Source organism: Sprattus sprattus, assembly GCF_963457725.1.
Source record: "Sprattus sprattus genome assembly, chromosome: 2".
Lineage (NCBI taxonomy): Eukaryota > Metazoa > Chordata > Actinopteri > Clupeiformes > Clupeidae > Sprattus > Sprattus sprattus.
The window spans coordinates 27,838,218-27,852,860 of record NC_137921.1 but is presented as its reverse complement, the minus strand read 5'-3'; the positions used below and the strand labels follow the sequence as shown (position 1 = coordinate 27,852,860).

Sequence of the window (14,643 nt, the reverse complement as noted above, 5' to 3'; positions counted from 1 at the left end):
TGAATGTTTATTTTTAAGCCTCGAAAGTTGCACTGGGTGCCTTTAAAGTATGAGGGTTGATTGCAAAGTTCGTGGCCTGAGGTAGGAGATGAGTTCTACGTACAGCTGTTGTTACATGCACGTGCTGTTCAACAGTTATAATAAAAAATGTCATGCAGTCATTTGTTACCTTCTCACCACATGGAGGTTCACGAGGAAATGGTGGCAACACCAGGGTAAGGTGCCTTTCAGCAAGGTGAAGTCATCACTGAAAGAGTCTAACTGGACATGCATTTAACGACAGCTGTATAACTCATCTCATTCTACCTTAGGCAACAAACTTATCTATCACCCGACGTAGGGTTTTATGTGAGTTGTAAGGTTATATTCAAGATATGACTTAATACTGGTAAGTAATAATGGCTATATTCTGTTTTCACATACTTCCCTTAAAAAGGTACAGTGTGTAGTTTTCAGTAGCACCTAGTGGTGAGGTTGCTGAATTGCAACCAGCTGAATACCCTTCCCTTAACAAGTTTTGGTAGTACCTTCAGTGGCCATCAAATGCCATAATAACGTCAAAAGCCATCTCGAGCCAGAGTTTTGGCTACTTTAGAAACATGGCAGTGTAACATGGTGGACTCTGTGAAAGAGGACGCGCTCCCTATGTAGAAAAGAAGCTCATTCTAAGCTAACGAAAAAACATGGATTTATAGCTAATTTTACACTAATGAAAACATAAGTATGAATGCTATGTTCCATATCTATTAATTGGTGACCCGACCTGACACAGTGTTGATCATGAAGGCTTGCCTGATTGGAAGTGCACCAGAAAGTGCACCAGAAAACTGAGATCAATCCTGTTTTGCGCACAGCCCAGCGTGTATATTATAACAGCATTTACACCACAACATGAATGCGGAGGTCATTCAAGTCTAATCACACCTTCATCCATTTGTTCTTACGCACATGATGCCACTGACCATGGACTGGGTCGTGAGTGCACTTAGTGTGTGTACGTGAGTGCACTAAATGAGTGTGTGTACGTGCGCAGTGAAGATAACTGGTAAATCCCCCGATATCACTGATGTGTGTGTCAAGATCAAAATATGACGGCTGTCAAAGGGAGATAACGATGATCTAGTAAGATGCGTAATGACATTTATTATGATTGTTGTTAAATACATGTTTTGTCTTTTATAGATTTTTTCTTATATACCTACCTTTCTTAATAAAATTTTGTGGTCTTTATTTGGGCTAGTCTAATTCATTTCGGGCAACCAAAATCTGAAGAATGCCTGACCCGAAGAGCTACCAGGGATTTAGAACATTAAGCCGAGCCCTGCAAAGCCCAGTTCAGGTTCAGCAGATACAGCAGGGGTTAGGAGTATTAATATCTCTCCCACACAGAATGTGGGGGAATTCCGGCTCCGCCGCAGAGTGCAAGTGTAAGATGGGCTCAGATCAGTGGCGTGGCGGCGCGGCAGGGGCACATGGTGCCCCGAGCGGAGAGCCGTGCCGCAGCTCTATCGCATAGACGCTGGGGGGAATTCCGCTGCGCTCAGACGCCCGCGTGCGCCACTTCAGCGGGAACAATGGGGGTGCTCAGAGAGAGGGCGGTGTAGGGTTGCAGGGGAGTAGGTCAAAGGAGTCCGCGTCTGTTACCGACAGGCATATTTTGTACACATTCTCCTGTTGACATAATGGAATGGGGGAAGCTTCACTTGTTCCATACTCTGAAAAAAATGACCTGTGTTCTCCAGCACTAAAGGGGTGACCAATTACACACTAATTGCTTTAACATTAAATTGTTGCCTCAGTGGTGTTCAGTGTGAAGCTAGTCCAGCCTTGTCTGATGTGTCCCATGTCAGATACGGCTGGTTTGTACCTAAGAAAGTCTCAATCAAAGTGTCTTTTTCATGTGCTAACCCTGTCTCTAGAGCGAAAGAGTATCTGGAAATGTAGTCCTATGAAACTGAAAGGTGTTTCTCATTTCAATTTTCTTTCAGTTTCATTGACTAGCTATTGTTAATCATTTGTAAGTCACTTTGAAAAGAAGTGGTTGTCAGATGATTGAATCTGTGAATATGAAACTCGAAGAAGAAGGCAGGTTGTGAAATCGTCAACCAAGAATTAACTAGATCTATCTGACATGACCACAGATTTCAGTTTCTTTCACCAAATAATATAAACAATATGATTTGGTGCAAAATAATAATATATTGTTTATCAGAATCAGAATCAGACTCAGACTGTCAACTGTTCATTAGAGTGACGGCAAGGGGGGGAAAACTGTTCCTGTGTCTGGTGGTTTTGGTTTATAAAAATAGTATGAAAATACATTTCATAAAATGGTGGTTATTTGATTCTGGACTATCAATGTTTTTTGTGACAGTAATTCCCAGTTTCCGAAATGAAAAAGCAGTGATGTGTCTTTCACACACACAGACACACACACACACACACCTCACACCTCTGCCTGTGTTTTCCGTGTGTGTGTCAGCAGTAGACTAAGGGAGCCGTCGGCCTGTTTGTCCTGGGCAGAAAGTTCTCTCCTCGCCTCCATGGCCCAGAGCCAAGCCTCCCAGACCTCCGATGGCCTCGGCCAGGACGTCTTTAACCAGCTGCTGGAGATGCTCGACCAGTAAGTTCAGAAACCCTCGCAATACATGCTTAGAGGATGGGGGAATTCACTTTCGATATTTGTGTAAGATGTGGGGGGATTCTGTGTAAAAATCCACGTACTCGTTGAAGTCGCTCGCTCAGTCAGGATTGGACTGCAGTGCTGCTCTGTTGTGGCAAAGCAGACAGCATAGTCAGACATACCTGCCTTGAGCCTGTAGAAAGCATTGCGCCTACTGAAACCCATCTGTCTTCGGGTAGAGAGAGTTGAAACAGTGCAGGAAAGATTTGCTTTCTCTTGCTTTTTTTTCCCTTTCATTTTGACAATAATAATTCGTTTAAAATTGCTCACTGAAAATAGTAAAAAACGTTCTGTAACCAATCACCACGTAGCGTATTTAAACATATAATAATTATATAACAGAATAGTTAGTCAGGTGGGTCATTTAGAAACACGTTTATTTTAAATGTTTAAATATGCACATTCTGGATCACTGTAGTCATGTTGTAAGTGAGAGTCTCTCTGCTTTGGGATTCTCAGGTCGGCCTTCCACTCAGTCCAGCCCATCGAGCTGAACTTCTCTGAGAGCCCGGTCAGCGGTTCCCCCAGCAACACCATCCAGATCAGCATGGACTGCATCACCATGCACGAGGCAGAGGAGCCATACACGGTGAGAGAGGGAGAGAGGCGGAGGGGGGGAGTAAGGGAAGCAGAGGAGCTTTTGAGAGTGAGAGAATGAATGAGTGATAGGGTGGGGTGCGGGGGTTGACGAAATGCCATCTCTACACATGAGTTTGTGGTCTGACTGCCATACCATTGAGCCTGGCTCTTTGTCGTGGTGCAGAGTGCAGATTTGGTACCCTGTAGACCTGGGTGTAAGGCCGGGGGGGGGGGGGGGGGGGGGACTGCTCTCTCTCTTCACTACAGTAGAATGAGTGCATGAGTTAGGTGACTGACTTAAGAAGGCCGAGCTGAAGTTAGTGAATGATTCAGTGAGCGCAGGTGTGAGTGAGTGGGCGAGTTTGGAAAAGCTCTGCCAGATTGGAGGTTACTTCAGAGGAAGACAGATCAGCCCAGAAAAAGAGAGATAGAGTTAATTGAAAAGGTTAATCTAATCATCTAACAATGGTCTTTCGATGTGCTTTCCCAGTGAGAGATACAGATGTAATCATTTTGAGCATACTACTAGTATATAAAATAAGACAAGGAAGTTTGTATTCTGTATATATATATATATATATATAATATATATATATATTATATAAATATATTGTCACTTATAATGGTGGTTGTCTAATCAGGGCCTCGTTTCCCGATAACGATGTATCTTAACGGCCTACGTGGATTTTCGCGACATCGTACACTAAGTAGCACTTTGTATTTACGTGCGTTTCCCAACCATCAACTTAAAGTCAGGTGCACGAGCGCAACGTGCACGAGTTCTTAAGTAGCTCTTAGGAGCTGTTTACGTCAGGTTAACCTGTTTACGTTAATTGCTGTGAAATTAGCTAGCCTATGCGTGCATCGAACGTGCAATGTGCACTAAATTCGGGGCGGGGATAGTAACGCCATCTCCAGCAGAGAAGCCTATTTAAACTGTGTTCCCATTGTAAGGACATTTATTACGATCTGTCTGAGAGTGGGCTGTCAAAGCTAGCATCATCAAAGTCATACAGTACAGTAGGCTACATACATTCAATAAAATTAACCTACATTTGAGTCCAACTGCATGACCATTCTTGCCCTACACTTACCCTTACAATAAAGAAGTGATCCTATTTCAACCATAACTTCATTTTAAATAATGTCTTTCTTTATGACATTTAGTTTATAGTTTAGACAGCAACGTTGACATCTACAGTATAGCCTATTCAACTGCATCCACTACATAATCTCAAACTTTATTTGTTGGTAACTCTCCAAAAAGGCTACCATTAACACATTTCTTAATGAAAAGGAAACATGCATCACAATAATACTTCAGTGTAACCTGTACCTATGTGGAGTGCAAATATGTCTTGCCATTACACTACCCAACAGCCCTACGTCTGCTAACACTACAGAATGCATAATTCCTACGGGCAATGCACTAGTTTTGTATAGCCTAATCTTTATTTTCAAATACTCAATATTCTTTATTTCTATTTTGATGGGAATAGGCAGGTGAAACAATGACATTCTCATGATGTGCTATACACAGAAACATCGTTTGGATTTCTTCTACATAATATACAACCATCTAGCTAGAAGCTACCATATAAGCCAATGGAGTGGTGGCATAAGCGCTAAATGTGCCATCAAACTACTGTTTGAAAGCTTCAGTCAAGACCTAAATACTCTGCATTGGTCGCGTAGCACATTTCCGATCAAACCGAGTCATTATAAACATATAAAAAGTTGTGTAGATAGCTTTATTCATGTAAAATATTCCCCGCTTCAAGTAGCCATGTTTTTTTTTTTTAATTCCCGTTTCTTCCGAACGACGGTCGAACGACGCCCCTGGTGGATTACATCGCTAAGTGTGAAGTTACTACTGGTCCTGACCACACGTAGAATTCCTCTCAATGAAAGATACACTTAAGCTAAGTGTGGCGTTGGGAAACCCGTCTGCAACGTAGGAATCCTCTTACGAGCGATTTCAAGTGCTTTTTAGGCTAAGTGCGCGTTCGGGAAACGAGGCCCTGATCATTTGACAGATTCAGTAATTTATTCTAGAATTATTCTAGAAGATCACTTCCTACTAAAATTGTGAAATGCGTTATGTTGAGACTTAATTTATTTTGCTATCTGGCCTAATTTACAAAAATATTTCAATGGGGCCTTTGTATTTTGTACCAAATCTAATTGACTGTACAGTAATATAAAGGGTTTCAACACTGTGAAAGCCACAGACACCCACGTGTTCTTGCATCAACACCGCTCTGAGCCATGTGATACATCCACCTGAGATCTTTTGGCGTTCAGTCTTTCACAACACAGGATATGGTTGGTGTTGCTCTGAACAGGGGTAAAGAACAGAAATAAAAGAACACGTAATGACTGGATGTTGGCACTGGTAGCAGCCATAATCCCAGAATTATGAAATCCATGATGCTATGTTACAAGTGATGAAGAAACAAATGCCATCCATCATTTTAGGACGTGTGTAATTTAATTGACAACTCTAAAGCGCATTTATCTCTGAGATAAAACGATGTGCCCTGCTATGTTGTCACTTCTAGTTATATGCTATGGCCTGCTGTAGTATGGCCTTGTTTAAGCCTGGACAACACACAACATTTGATATTTAATATGGATAAATATATTTACAGTAGAGCACAGGGCTATAACTTACCTTTAATACTGATATTTGGATGATGATTTGCAGTATGGCCTTTTGGACTACACACAAAATTAGATATTTAATATGGTTAAAAATGTAATACTGATATAAGGATGATGATTTGCAGTATGGCCTTGTTTAAGCCTGGACTACACATACAAATGAGATATTTAATATGGATAAATATTTAATACTGATATTAGGATGATGATTTGCCTTTGACTTTGTTGGGACCCATATGGATGTTTTTTATTACACTGCTTGGGTATCTTACCTGCCTGAAATGATGAAATTATTGAACCGAATACTGACTTGATACTTGGAAGAAAGCACCCAAATTGAAAACTTTCTGTGGATTTGTTTACAACAGCAGGGCAGGTGAGCGTGAAATGATTATGAAAAATCAGTTGGGGGTTTTATTGGTAAGTCCCAGCTGAAACATCTGTGGGCGTTGGGGTCTGCCCTGGGGGTTTCCTCTCTAGCATGGTCAAGGCAAATACAACCAGAAGAACCGCACTGCTGATTGGGTTAGCGAGTTAGTTAGCGGCACGCCTGTTTTTTATTTAACCAGGTCCTTTCGTGAGCCGAAGGCCCAATTATATTCTACCGTTGATAGCACTTTGTTGAAAATCGATGACTCTTGGGTCGCCGAACTCTCTGCTTGGCTGTGATTGGTACGCCTGTTTTGGAATGCACTTTGATGAAGAGGAAGACATCTTGCATCTCATTCCAGCTGACTTTTTTTGCACCGTAAGTCATCGATTCCTTCATCACTTGCTGGTTGAGTATCTGTTTATTTTTTCAGTTTCAGTTCAGGTTTAAGCATTCAGCATTTTACGCGTTTGGCTTCTCCCAAGTGAGGAGGGGTGGGGGGTGTATCTGTGCCTCTGTGCTCCAGCTGCCAATCTGTGGCCAGACCATTGTGCTGGAGGTTTAAGTTGTCACCTCTGTGGAATCTCTGTAGACACTGTGTGCACAGAGCAGTGTTTTCCTTTCGAGAACAGACCTCCATCATCGCTGGCTGTCCTGTGGCTGAGTATGTACATAAGAGATGGTAGTGGATAGTCGGACATTTCCTCCCGTGACCTGTAGCCGACGCAGCGGTCCCCTGGACCTGGGGTGCCGTGGGAGGCAGGGCTCTCCCTCCCCTGAGGAATGCTGTGAAACTGAGGGAGGAAATGAAGAGTGAGAAGGAGGAGTAAAACAGAGAGAGAAAAAGAAGAGTGAAAAGGGAGGAGTAAAACAGAGGTACTGAGTAACGCAGCTCCTCATTGCCCTGAGGGGGACTAGTTTTCCCTTGATCTAGTGATTAATGCAGCCCCCCACCCACCTCCATTCACACACACACACACACACACACACACACTCACACACACACACACACACACACACACACACACACACACACACACACACACACACACACACACACACACACACACGCTCACAGACACACACACACACACACACACACACACACACACACACACACACACACACACACACACACTTATACATGCATGCACACACATAAACCCAGACAGACACACACAGATTCACATCTACACACAATCATATACTATGTGCATATTCACATGCAAATACACACTTCTGAGAGTGGCAGGCTGTGGCATAGAGCCAGTTGCGGGGTGTGTGTGTGTGTGTGTGTGTGTGTGTGTGTGTGTGTGTGTGTGTGTGTGTGTGTGTGTGTGTGTGTGTGTGTGTGTGTGTGTGTGTGTGTGTGTGTGTGTGTGTGTGTGTGTGTGTGTGTGTGTGTGTGTGTGTGTGTGTGTGTGTGTGTTTGCTTGAGAAGTCCGAGGGCGGACGTGAGTTCCTGTCCTCTGTGCCACACCCAGATGCCACCCCCAGAAACATCTCATCCCAGACATGCACACACACACGTACACACACACACATGCACACCCGCGCACACACATATACCCACGCACACATGCATACCTCCTCAATGTGTCACTCTAGGGAGAGTTTGTGGTGCTGTAGCCAATGGGGGCGGGTTAGAGCCCAGGGGGGCATGTCTTGACTTTGCTTTATTTCTTAGTCTGAAAGATTCTCTGAATTCTTTGATTCTCTGAAATCTCTGTCCTTCCTGAAATCTCTGTCCTCCCTGAAAACTCTGTCCTTCCTGAAAACTCTGTCCTACCTGAAAACTCTGTCCTTCCTGAAAACTCTGTCCTACCTGAAAACTCATCCCTTAAAATAACACCTGACTGAAAACTCTTTCCTCCCTGAAATCTCTTCCTCTGTGGTGTCTTACCTCTTCTAGAATGTTCTCCACCAATTTCTGTTTTAGGTAGCTGCAGGGCAACAGTATAATGCAACACCTGGCAACCCATCTATGGCTTTCTCTCTCTTCCTTTCTCTCTCTCCCTCTCTCTCTCTCCCTCTCTTGCTCTTTCTTACTCTCTCTCTCTCTCTCTCTCTCTCTCTAATCACTTGTTTATTTTCCTCATCCTCCCTTTTTGGTCTTGCTTAATCTCTGCGTCGCTCTATATTTCTCCTTCTCTGCCAATCTTACTCTACTGTTCATTTCCCCATCCTGTCCTTTTCTTTTTATTTCTTTCTTCCTGCATCTCTATCTCTCCTGTTCTGTCACACAATTTCATTGTATTCTGCCTCACTCAAACTCTTTTCTCGTTGCACAGTGTGTTTCTTCTGGGATTCTTTTCAGCAGGAAAGGGTTTTGTTGTACCTGGATGGTTCCCAGGCGAAGTACTCTAAAATAAAGTGACACTTGACTGCAAAACAAATTTCTTTATTGATATATACCTGTTTATTCCAACATGACGCCTGTCTGACCCACTACTTACAGAGGGCAATATATATTAGCCGCATTGGCAAAGTTTGCAGCCTGGCGGAGAGCAGTTTATTTTTCTTGTGTTTTTAAAGAGCTGTAAGGCTCTGTCATAGGGAGACCCGCCCAGAGGGGGCCTGTTGGTGCTCAGCCATGACCATGCGGCTTCTACATTTACATTTAGCAGACGCTTTTCCAAAGCGACCTACAAGGATATTGCATTTAAACATCAAGAGCAGTTAGGGGTTCAGTGTCTTGCTCAAGGATACTTACACACTTGGTAAGGAGGAGTGGGGAATTGAACTAGCAACCTTCCAACCTTCCGATTACTTAACAACTCCCCTACCTCCTGTACCACTGTCGCCTTCAACAAGCCAATGTTATGTGAATCATTATTTCAAAAAGTATTTATATTGAGAATATTTTATTGTATTTTATCAGTTAATTGTTAGTTGGCCGTGAACATTAATAGAGCTGTAGCTGCTACATCACACAATATAGAACTTTAACCCACTTGTGGGAAAATGGCGATCATGCCACCATAGCACCGAACAGCCTGTACCCTCGGCATGTTATACCCATTTTCAAATTCACTAAATTGACTTATATTCTAAATCAAAGTTCAAGTTCATATATCCAGTCTCCACAACCCTCTTGACATCCTTCTCAAACCTATTAAGATTCAAGCTGAAATTCCCAACTTCCTGTATCCTGATGTCCATATAATTCAATTTTCAATTCAATTTTATTTGTATAGCGCCATAACAATACAATTGCCTCTAGGCGCTTAACAGAGCCCAGAGCCTAAACCCCCTTAGTGCATGCACAATGGCAACAGGGGCAAGAAAAAACTCCCTGTTAGGCAGGAAGAAACCTTAGGCAGAACCACGGCACATAAGGGGGGACCCATCTGCTTGAGGTCGGCCGGGTGGAGACAAGAAGGTGGGAAGGGGGGAAGGGGGAGGGTTGTGTGGCAGAAGGGGAAAGGAAGCAACAGGGGATATACACTGCCAGCATTTGGTCGCTGGCCCTATTACAGGCCCTATAAAGCATAATGCATATAAAGTGCGTGTGTGTGCTGTTTCTCGCCAGCGATGTCAAACGGACAGAAAGAGTCTTGCGTCAGAGTCCAGTAACATAGGGGAATGTGTGAGTCTCCCACCAGTCAACCCCACACACGGCCTGAAGGCACTGCCTCTGAGTCAGTTGAGTGCAATGCGTGGTGTAGTATGGTGTGGTGTAGTGTGGTGCGGGGTGGTGTAGTGTGGTGCGGTGTGGTGTTGAGTGGTGCCGTGTGGTGCGGGGAGGGTGTATGAAGTGCGAGGTAGTGTAATGTGGCGTGGTGTGGTGTTGAGCGGTGTGGTGTGGTGTAGTGTGTTGCGGTGTGGTGTGGCGTGGTGTGGTGTGGTGTGGTGTGGCGTGGTGTGGTGTGGTGCAGTGTGGTCTGGCGTGGTCTGGTGTTGAGCGGTGTGGTGTGGCTAGCAGGCCAGTACTGGTGGAGGGGCACACATGGTTAACAGCACAGGGAGAGTGATGCTGTGGAAGGGGGGTGGGGGGTGGGGGGGGGAAGCAGAGGGGTTTGGACAGGAGTGGCTACATATTACACCTGTGTGACACACTGCTGTGTGCGGTTTCTTAGGAAGGCTAGCTGTTCTGAACCACACACGGCGGCATTTGGGGGAGCGTGTTTAGAATCTTCTTTTTTCTCCCTGTCGTTCACCCTCATCTTCGTCATTTTTCTCGTACACAGCTTCAAGCTGAGAGAGTCCATTAAGTTGTGCAGCTCAACATGACAAAGCCTCTGGCAAACTGCCACGGCCCCTGCCCCTTCCCCAGATAAGGACAATAGTGGGGGTAAATGCTCCGAGTCGTCTTAAGGCGAGTGCGTTAGTGAACCTAATACACATTCTCCGTGTTTGTTTTAGCCTTAACCACGGAGAGCAGCTCGGAGGAGCATGCTTCAGTGACTCCATTGAAAGCTGCCTCACAAGGTGATGACGGACTCGTTGCAGAGGATGATTGCTTATTCAGATTTAGTGTCGAATTTTTTCCCCCTCCTCTGTTGGACAGTTAGGAGACAGGCTATGCACGTGTTGCTCCACACTGCCGAGGTGCAGCCAAGATGTGTTTGCTGTGGTTTGATTTGGCTTGGCTGGCTTTGGTTGGGCTATTTATGAATTAGTATGGTTTGATTTGTTTCATTTCATCTTGATTTATTTTGGTCTGTTCTGTGTTTCTGTAGTTTAGTTAAGTTTAGTTAAGTTTGGTTTAGTAAGGTATATTTTAGTTTAGTTTATTTAGGTTAGTTACTTGGTCAGGTTGGTGCACGGTACATCTCATCAAGTTTTTGTATTGATTGGATCGACTGACATAAATGCTATTGATAAACTAACACTAGGTGCTATCTTAAAAAGCAATTACATTTTTGGTGCACATATAGGCTCATTTATGTTCAATTTATTTGTTCCATTTTATTTGAGAAACAACAGCCAATAACAGAAGTAGAAAAGTTGTACTCCACCTAGGCCTTTGACAACCTCATTCACTGAAAAATAATAATGCCCCTATTATAGATTCTGAAAGGCCTTGCATCAAAAAAGTACTGTACAAAGTACAAAGTGTTAAGTAACAAAAATAGGCCTATACCACATTCACTATAGAATAACAATACTCAACAAAATCAGTGCAAAAGTGCACTAGCAGCAAACGGTAACAAAAAATAGGCCTGTAGTTAATTCAATTAAAATGACAATGCTCCACAAAATCAGAGCAATGAGTGCAAATGTGCACTAGTATCAGCAAATGGTAACAAAAAATACCCCTGTTGGCCTACTTCATTCACTATAAAATAAAAATACTCATCAAAGTGCACTAGAAACAAAAAGTAAAAAAAAAAAAAAAAAAAGTTTTTCTTTTTTTTTTAAATCGATACTCTTGTGGACGTGTCGATGCATCGTATCGTCGGCTGTTGGATCGATGCATCGATGCAAAACGATTCTTTTTTACACCCCTATTTGGTATAGTTAAGTATGATCTAACATGGTTTAGAGTGGTAAACCAGGCAAACCATACTAAAGCAAACTAAATGTAAGTTTGCTTTAGTATGATTTGCCTGGTTACAGTTGTATCTAAGGTTTGGTATGGGATATGGTGTTATGTCTATGGTGCTGTATGGGGAATGGTTTAATATCTATGCTTTGGTATGGAGAATGGTATAATATCTATGCTTTGGTAGGGGAATGGTTTAATATCTATGTTTTGGTATGGGGAATGGTTTAATATCTATGGTTTGGTATGGGGAATGGTTTAACGCTATGGTTTGGTATGGGGAATGGTTTAATGTCTATAATTTGATATGGGGAATGGTTTAATATCTATGGTTTGGTATGGGGAATGGTTTAATATCTGCTTTGGTATGGGATATGGTTTAATGTCTATGGTGCGGTATGGGGAATGGTTTAATATCTATGCTTTGGTATGGGATATGGTTTAATGTCTATGGTGCGGTATGGGGAATGGTTTAATATCTATTCTTTGGTATGGGATATGGTTTAATGTCTATGGTGCGGTATGGGGGATGGTTTAATGTCTATGCTTTGGTATGGGGAATGGTTTAATATCTATGCTCTGGTATGGGGAATGGTTTAATTTGGTTTGACTTGGTTAGGATAGGTTGGCTCAGCGCCTGTGTCTTTGTTCTTTCATCTCCAGCACTGCGTTCAGACAGTAGTTGACTCAGCAGCTGGTGATTACAGTAATTAAGAGAGGCCACTTCACCCAGCCCTCTCGGCATCATGGGAAAAAATGTCTTTTCTGTCTCTCTGTTCCAAATGCTCTTTTTGTGAAAAACCAGTTTTCATAATCTCCCGAAGCCTAGTTATTGGATGAGCAGGTTTATTTTTTTCTATTCTTTTTTGATCTTTCTCTGGGCCTGTTGTGTACTCTAACTTCTAGCCCAGGGCCCTTGGCAGGCTGGAGACACTCACCTGTGGAAATCCCTGTGGTTTATTCACAGCCTGAGTACTGAGGCCTCACCCAGTAGCCTGCAGTGAAAATCACAGCGAAGCAACTACAGGCCCTTCCCCTCTCCACAAGTAGCCTACGCCATTCTATGCAGGATTGATCAACACCCCTCCCCCACCCAAACCCTTATTAAACGGGATTGTCCCATATTTGAAAATAAAATTTGACTTGAATCAATAAGGAATGCAGTTACTTTGTTCCATATTTCCATACAAGTCATGCCATGTGTATACACACTATGTCTGCAAAGTCCTGAGAAGAACATACCATCTAGTAAAATCTAACCAGCTAGACCTACCGGGCGGAGAGGAGAAGTTTCATTTCAGTCGCGAACTACAGAACAACAAGCTCTGACTGTGTGAGTTTGCACATTGCCACGTCTCTTATTTTTCCACATAAAAAGTGGCAACCCTTAAATCAGAATCATCAGAATCAGAATCAGAATCAGATGTTATTGGCCAAGTAAGTTTGAACAAACAAGCAATTTGACCTGGTGAACTGACTCTCAATGTGCTTACACATAATATACATTACAACACAATACAAAAACAAACACAATACAAAAACAAACACAATACAAAAACAAACACAATACAAAAACAAACACAACCCAATACAAAAACAAACACAATACAAAACAAAAACAAACAGTGCAATGGTCTATGAAAGTTTGAGAAAGTATATACAGGAGCTGTGAATTGTTTCAATAGTGCAAAGAAGAAGTGGAGAGTGCAAGAAAAAAGCTGTGACGTGTACTTACCTTTCCATGGAAATTTGCATTAAGCAATGGCGTATGATACGTGGTACGCAGAAGCATAAATCTGCCTTGAGGAGAATTCAGCTCTGAGTGACTCGTGGACATATTCACTTCTGGCCTTCTTCCACGCAGGCTGACAGGATATTTGCATTGGTTAAAGTGAGAAACCATGGGAAACCCCTATGGCCCCTATCATTCATTAATCGCTTCAATTAAGATGAAGCTGAAGTGTGTAGGCCCCCGCTTGCACTCTGATGACATTGTTTGGTAAGCTGTGTGAGTGTGTGTGTGTTTGTGTGTATGTGTGTGTATCTGTGTGTGTGTATCTGTGTGTGTGTATGTGTGTGTGTGTACGTGTGTGTGTGAGTGTGTGTTTATGTGTGTGTGTGTGCGTGTGTGTGTGTGTGTACGTTTGTGTGTGTGAGTGTGTGTGTGTGTGTGTGAGAGTTTATGTGTGTGTATGTGTGTGTGTGTGGGAGTTTATGTGTGAGTGTGTGGGTGGGGTGGGGAAGTTTGTTCACCCTGTGAATGCTGTGAGAAATGGCCCCCAGCATAAAAAGAAACTATGCCATGCCAGTTAAACTGTTGAATAATGCTCTAACCTTCACAGTCAGAGAGACCTTTGTGTGTGTGTGTGTGTGTGTGTGTGTGTGTGTGTACACGACGCTGTTGAATTATGCTCTAACCCTCACAGCCAGAGAGACCTGAGCACGATGCTGTCTTTTGTCAGGATATCAGGGATTACATTAATGAGAAGGAGGCACTTAATGAGAAGGAGGCACTTGCTAAGGTTACTTGGCACACTTTATACAGTATAATTTATATATAAGTGTACTCATTATACACATTATACATACATACAGGAGTAATGAAGAATAGTAAGTACTTCTCAGCTTGGTAGATATTGCTATCAGTACTTTTTGCTAACTAATCCCATTGAGCTATTTTACAAAAAGTAGTTATTATTAATTATGTGTGTAGGACATAGTATCTACAGACACCAAATACATTGTATGGCTTGCTTATTTATTTTGTACTTGCTGACTTTCAGTCTCTAGACTTTTATCCCCCCCCCCCCCTTCAAAACCATTGAAAGATCATTAATAGTTACTTCTGAATTCTAGTTG

At 42.8% G+C, this 14,643-nt stretch overlaps 1 protein-coding gene across 4 annotated transcripts in view; it reads left to right on the top strand.

The window, feature by feature from the left end:
- Positions 1-14,643, top strand: part of tp63 (tumor protein p63) — a gene marked incomplete at both ends in the record, with an annotated part of 63,109 nt that overhangs the window by 8,252 nt on the left and 40,214 nt on the right. For 2 of the 4 annotated variants that reach the window (XM_080833472.1, XM_080833476.1), the window contains 2 exons: positions 2,486-2,623; positions 3,143-3,272. In XM_080833472.1, coding sequence (XP_080689598.1) covers positions 2,486-2,623; positions 3,143-3,272 — 268 coding nt within the window. Of the gene's footprint in view, positions 1-2,482; positions 2,624-3,142; positions 3,273-14,643 lie in introns of all 4 variants that reach the window. The other 2 variants (XM_080833473.1, XM_080833477.1) reach the window with 2 other exon arrangements.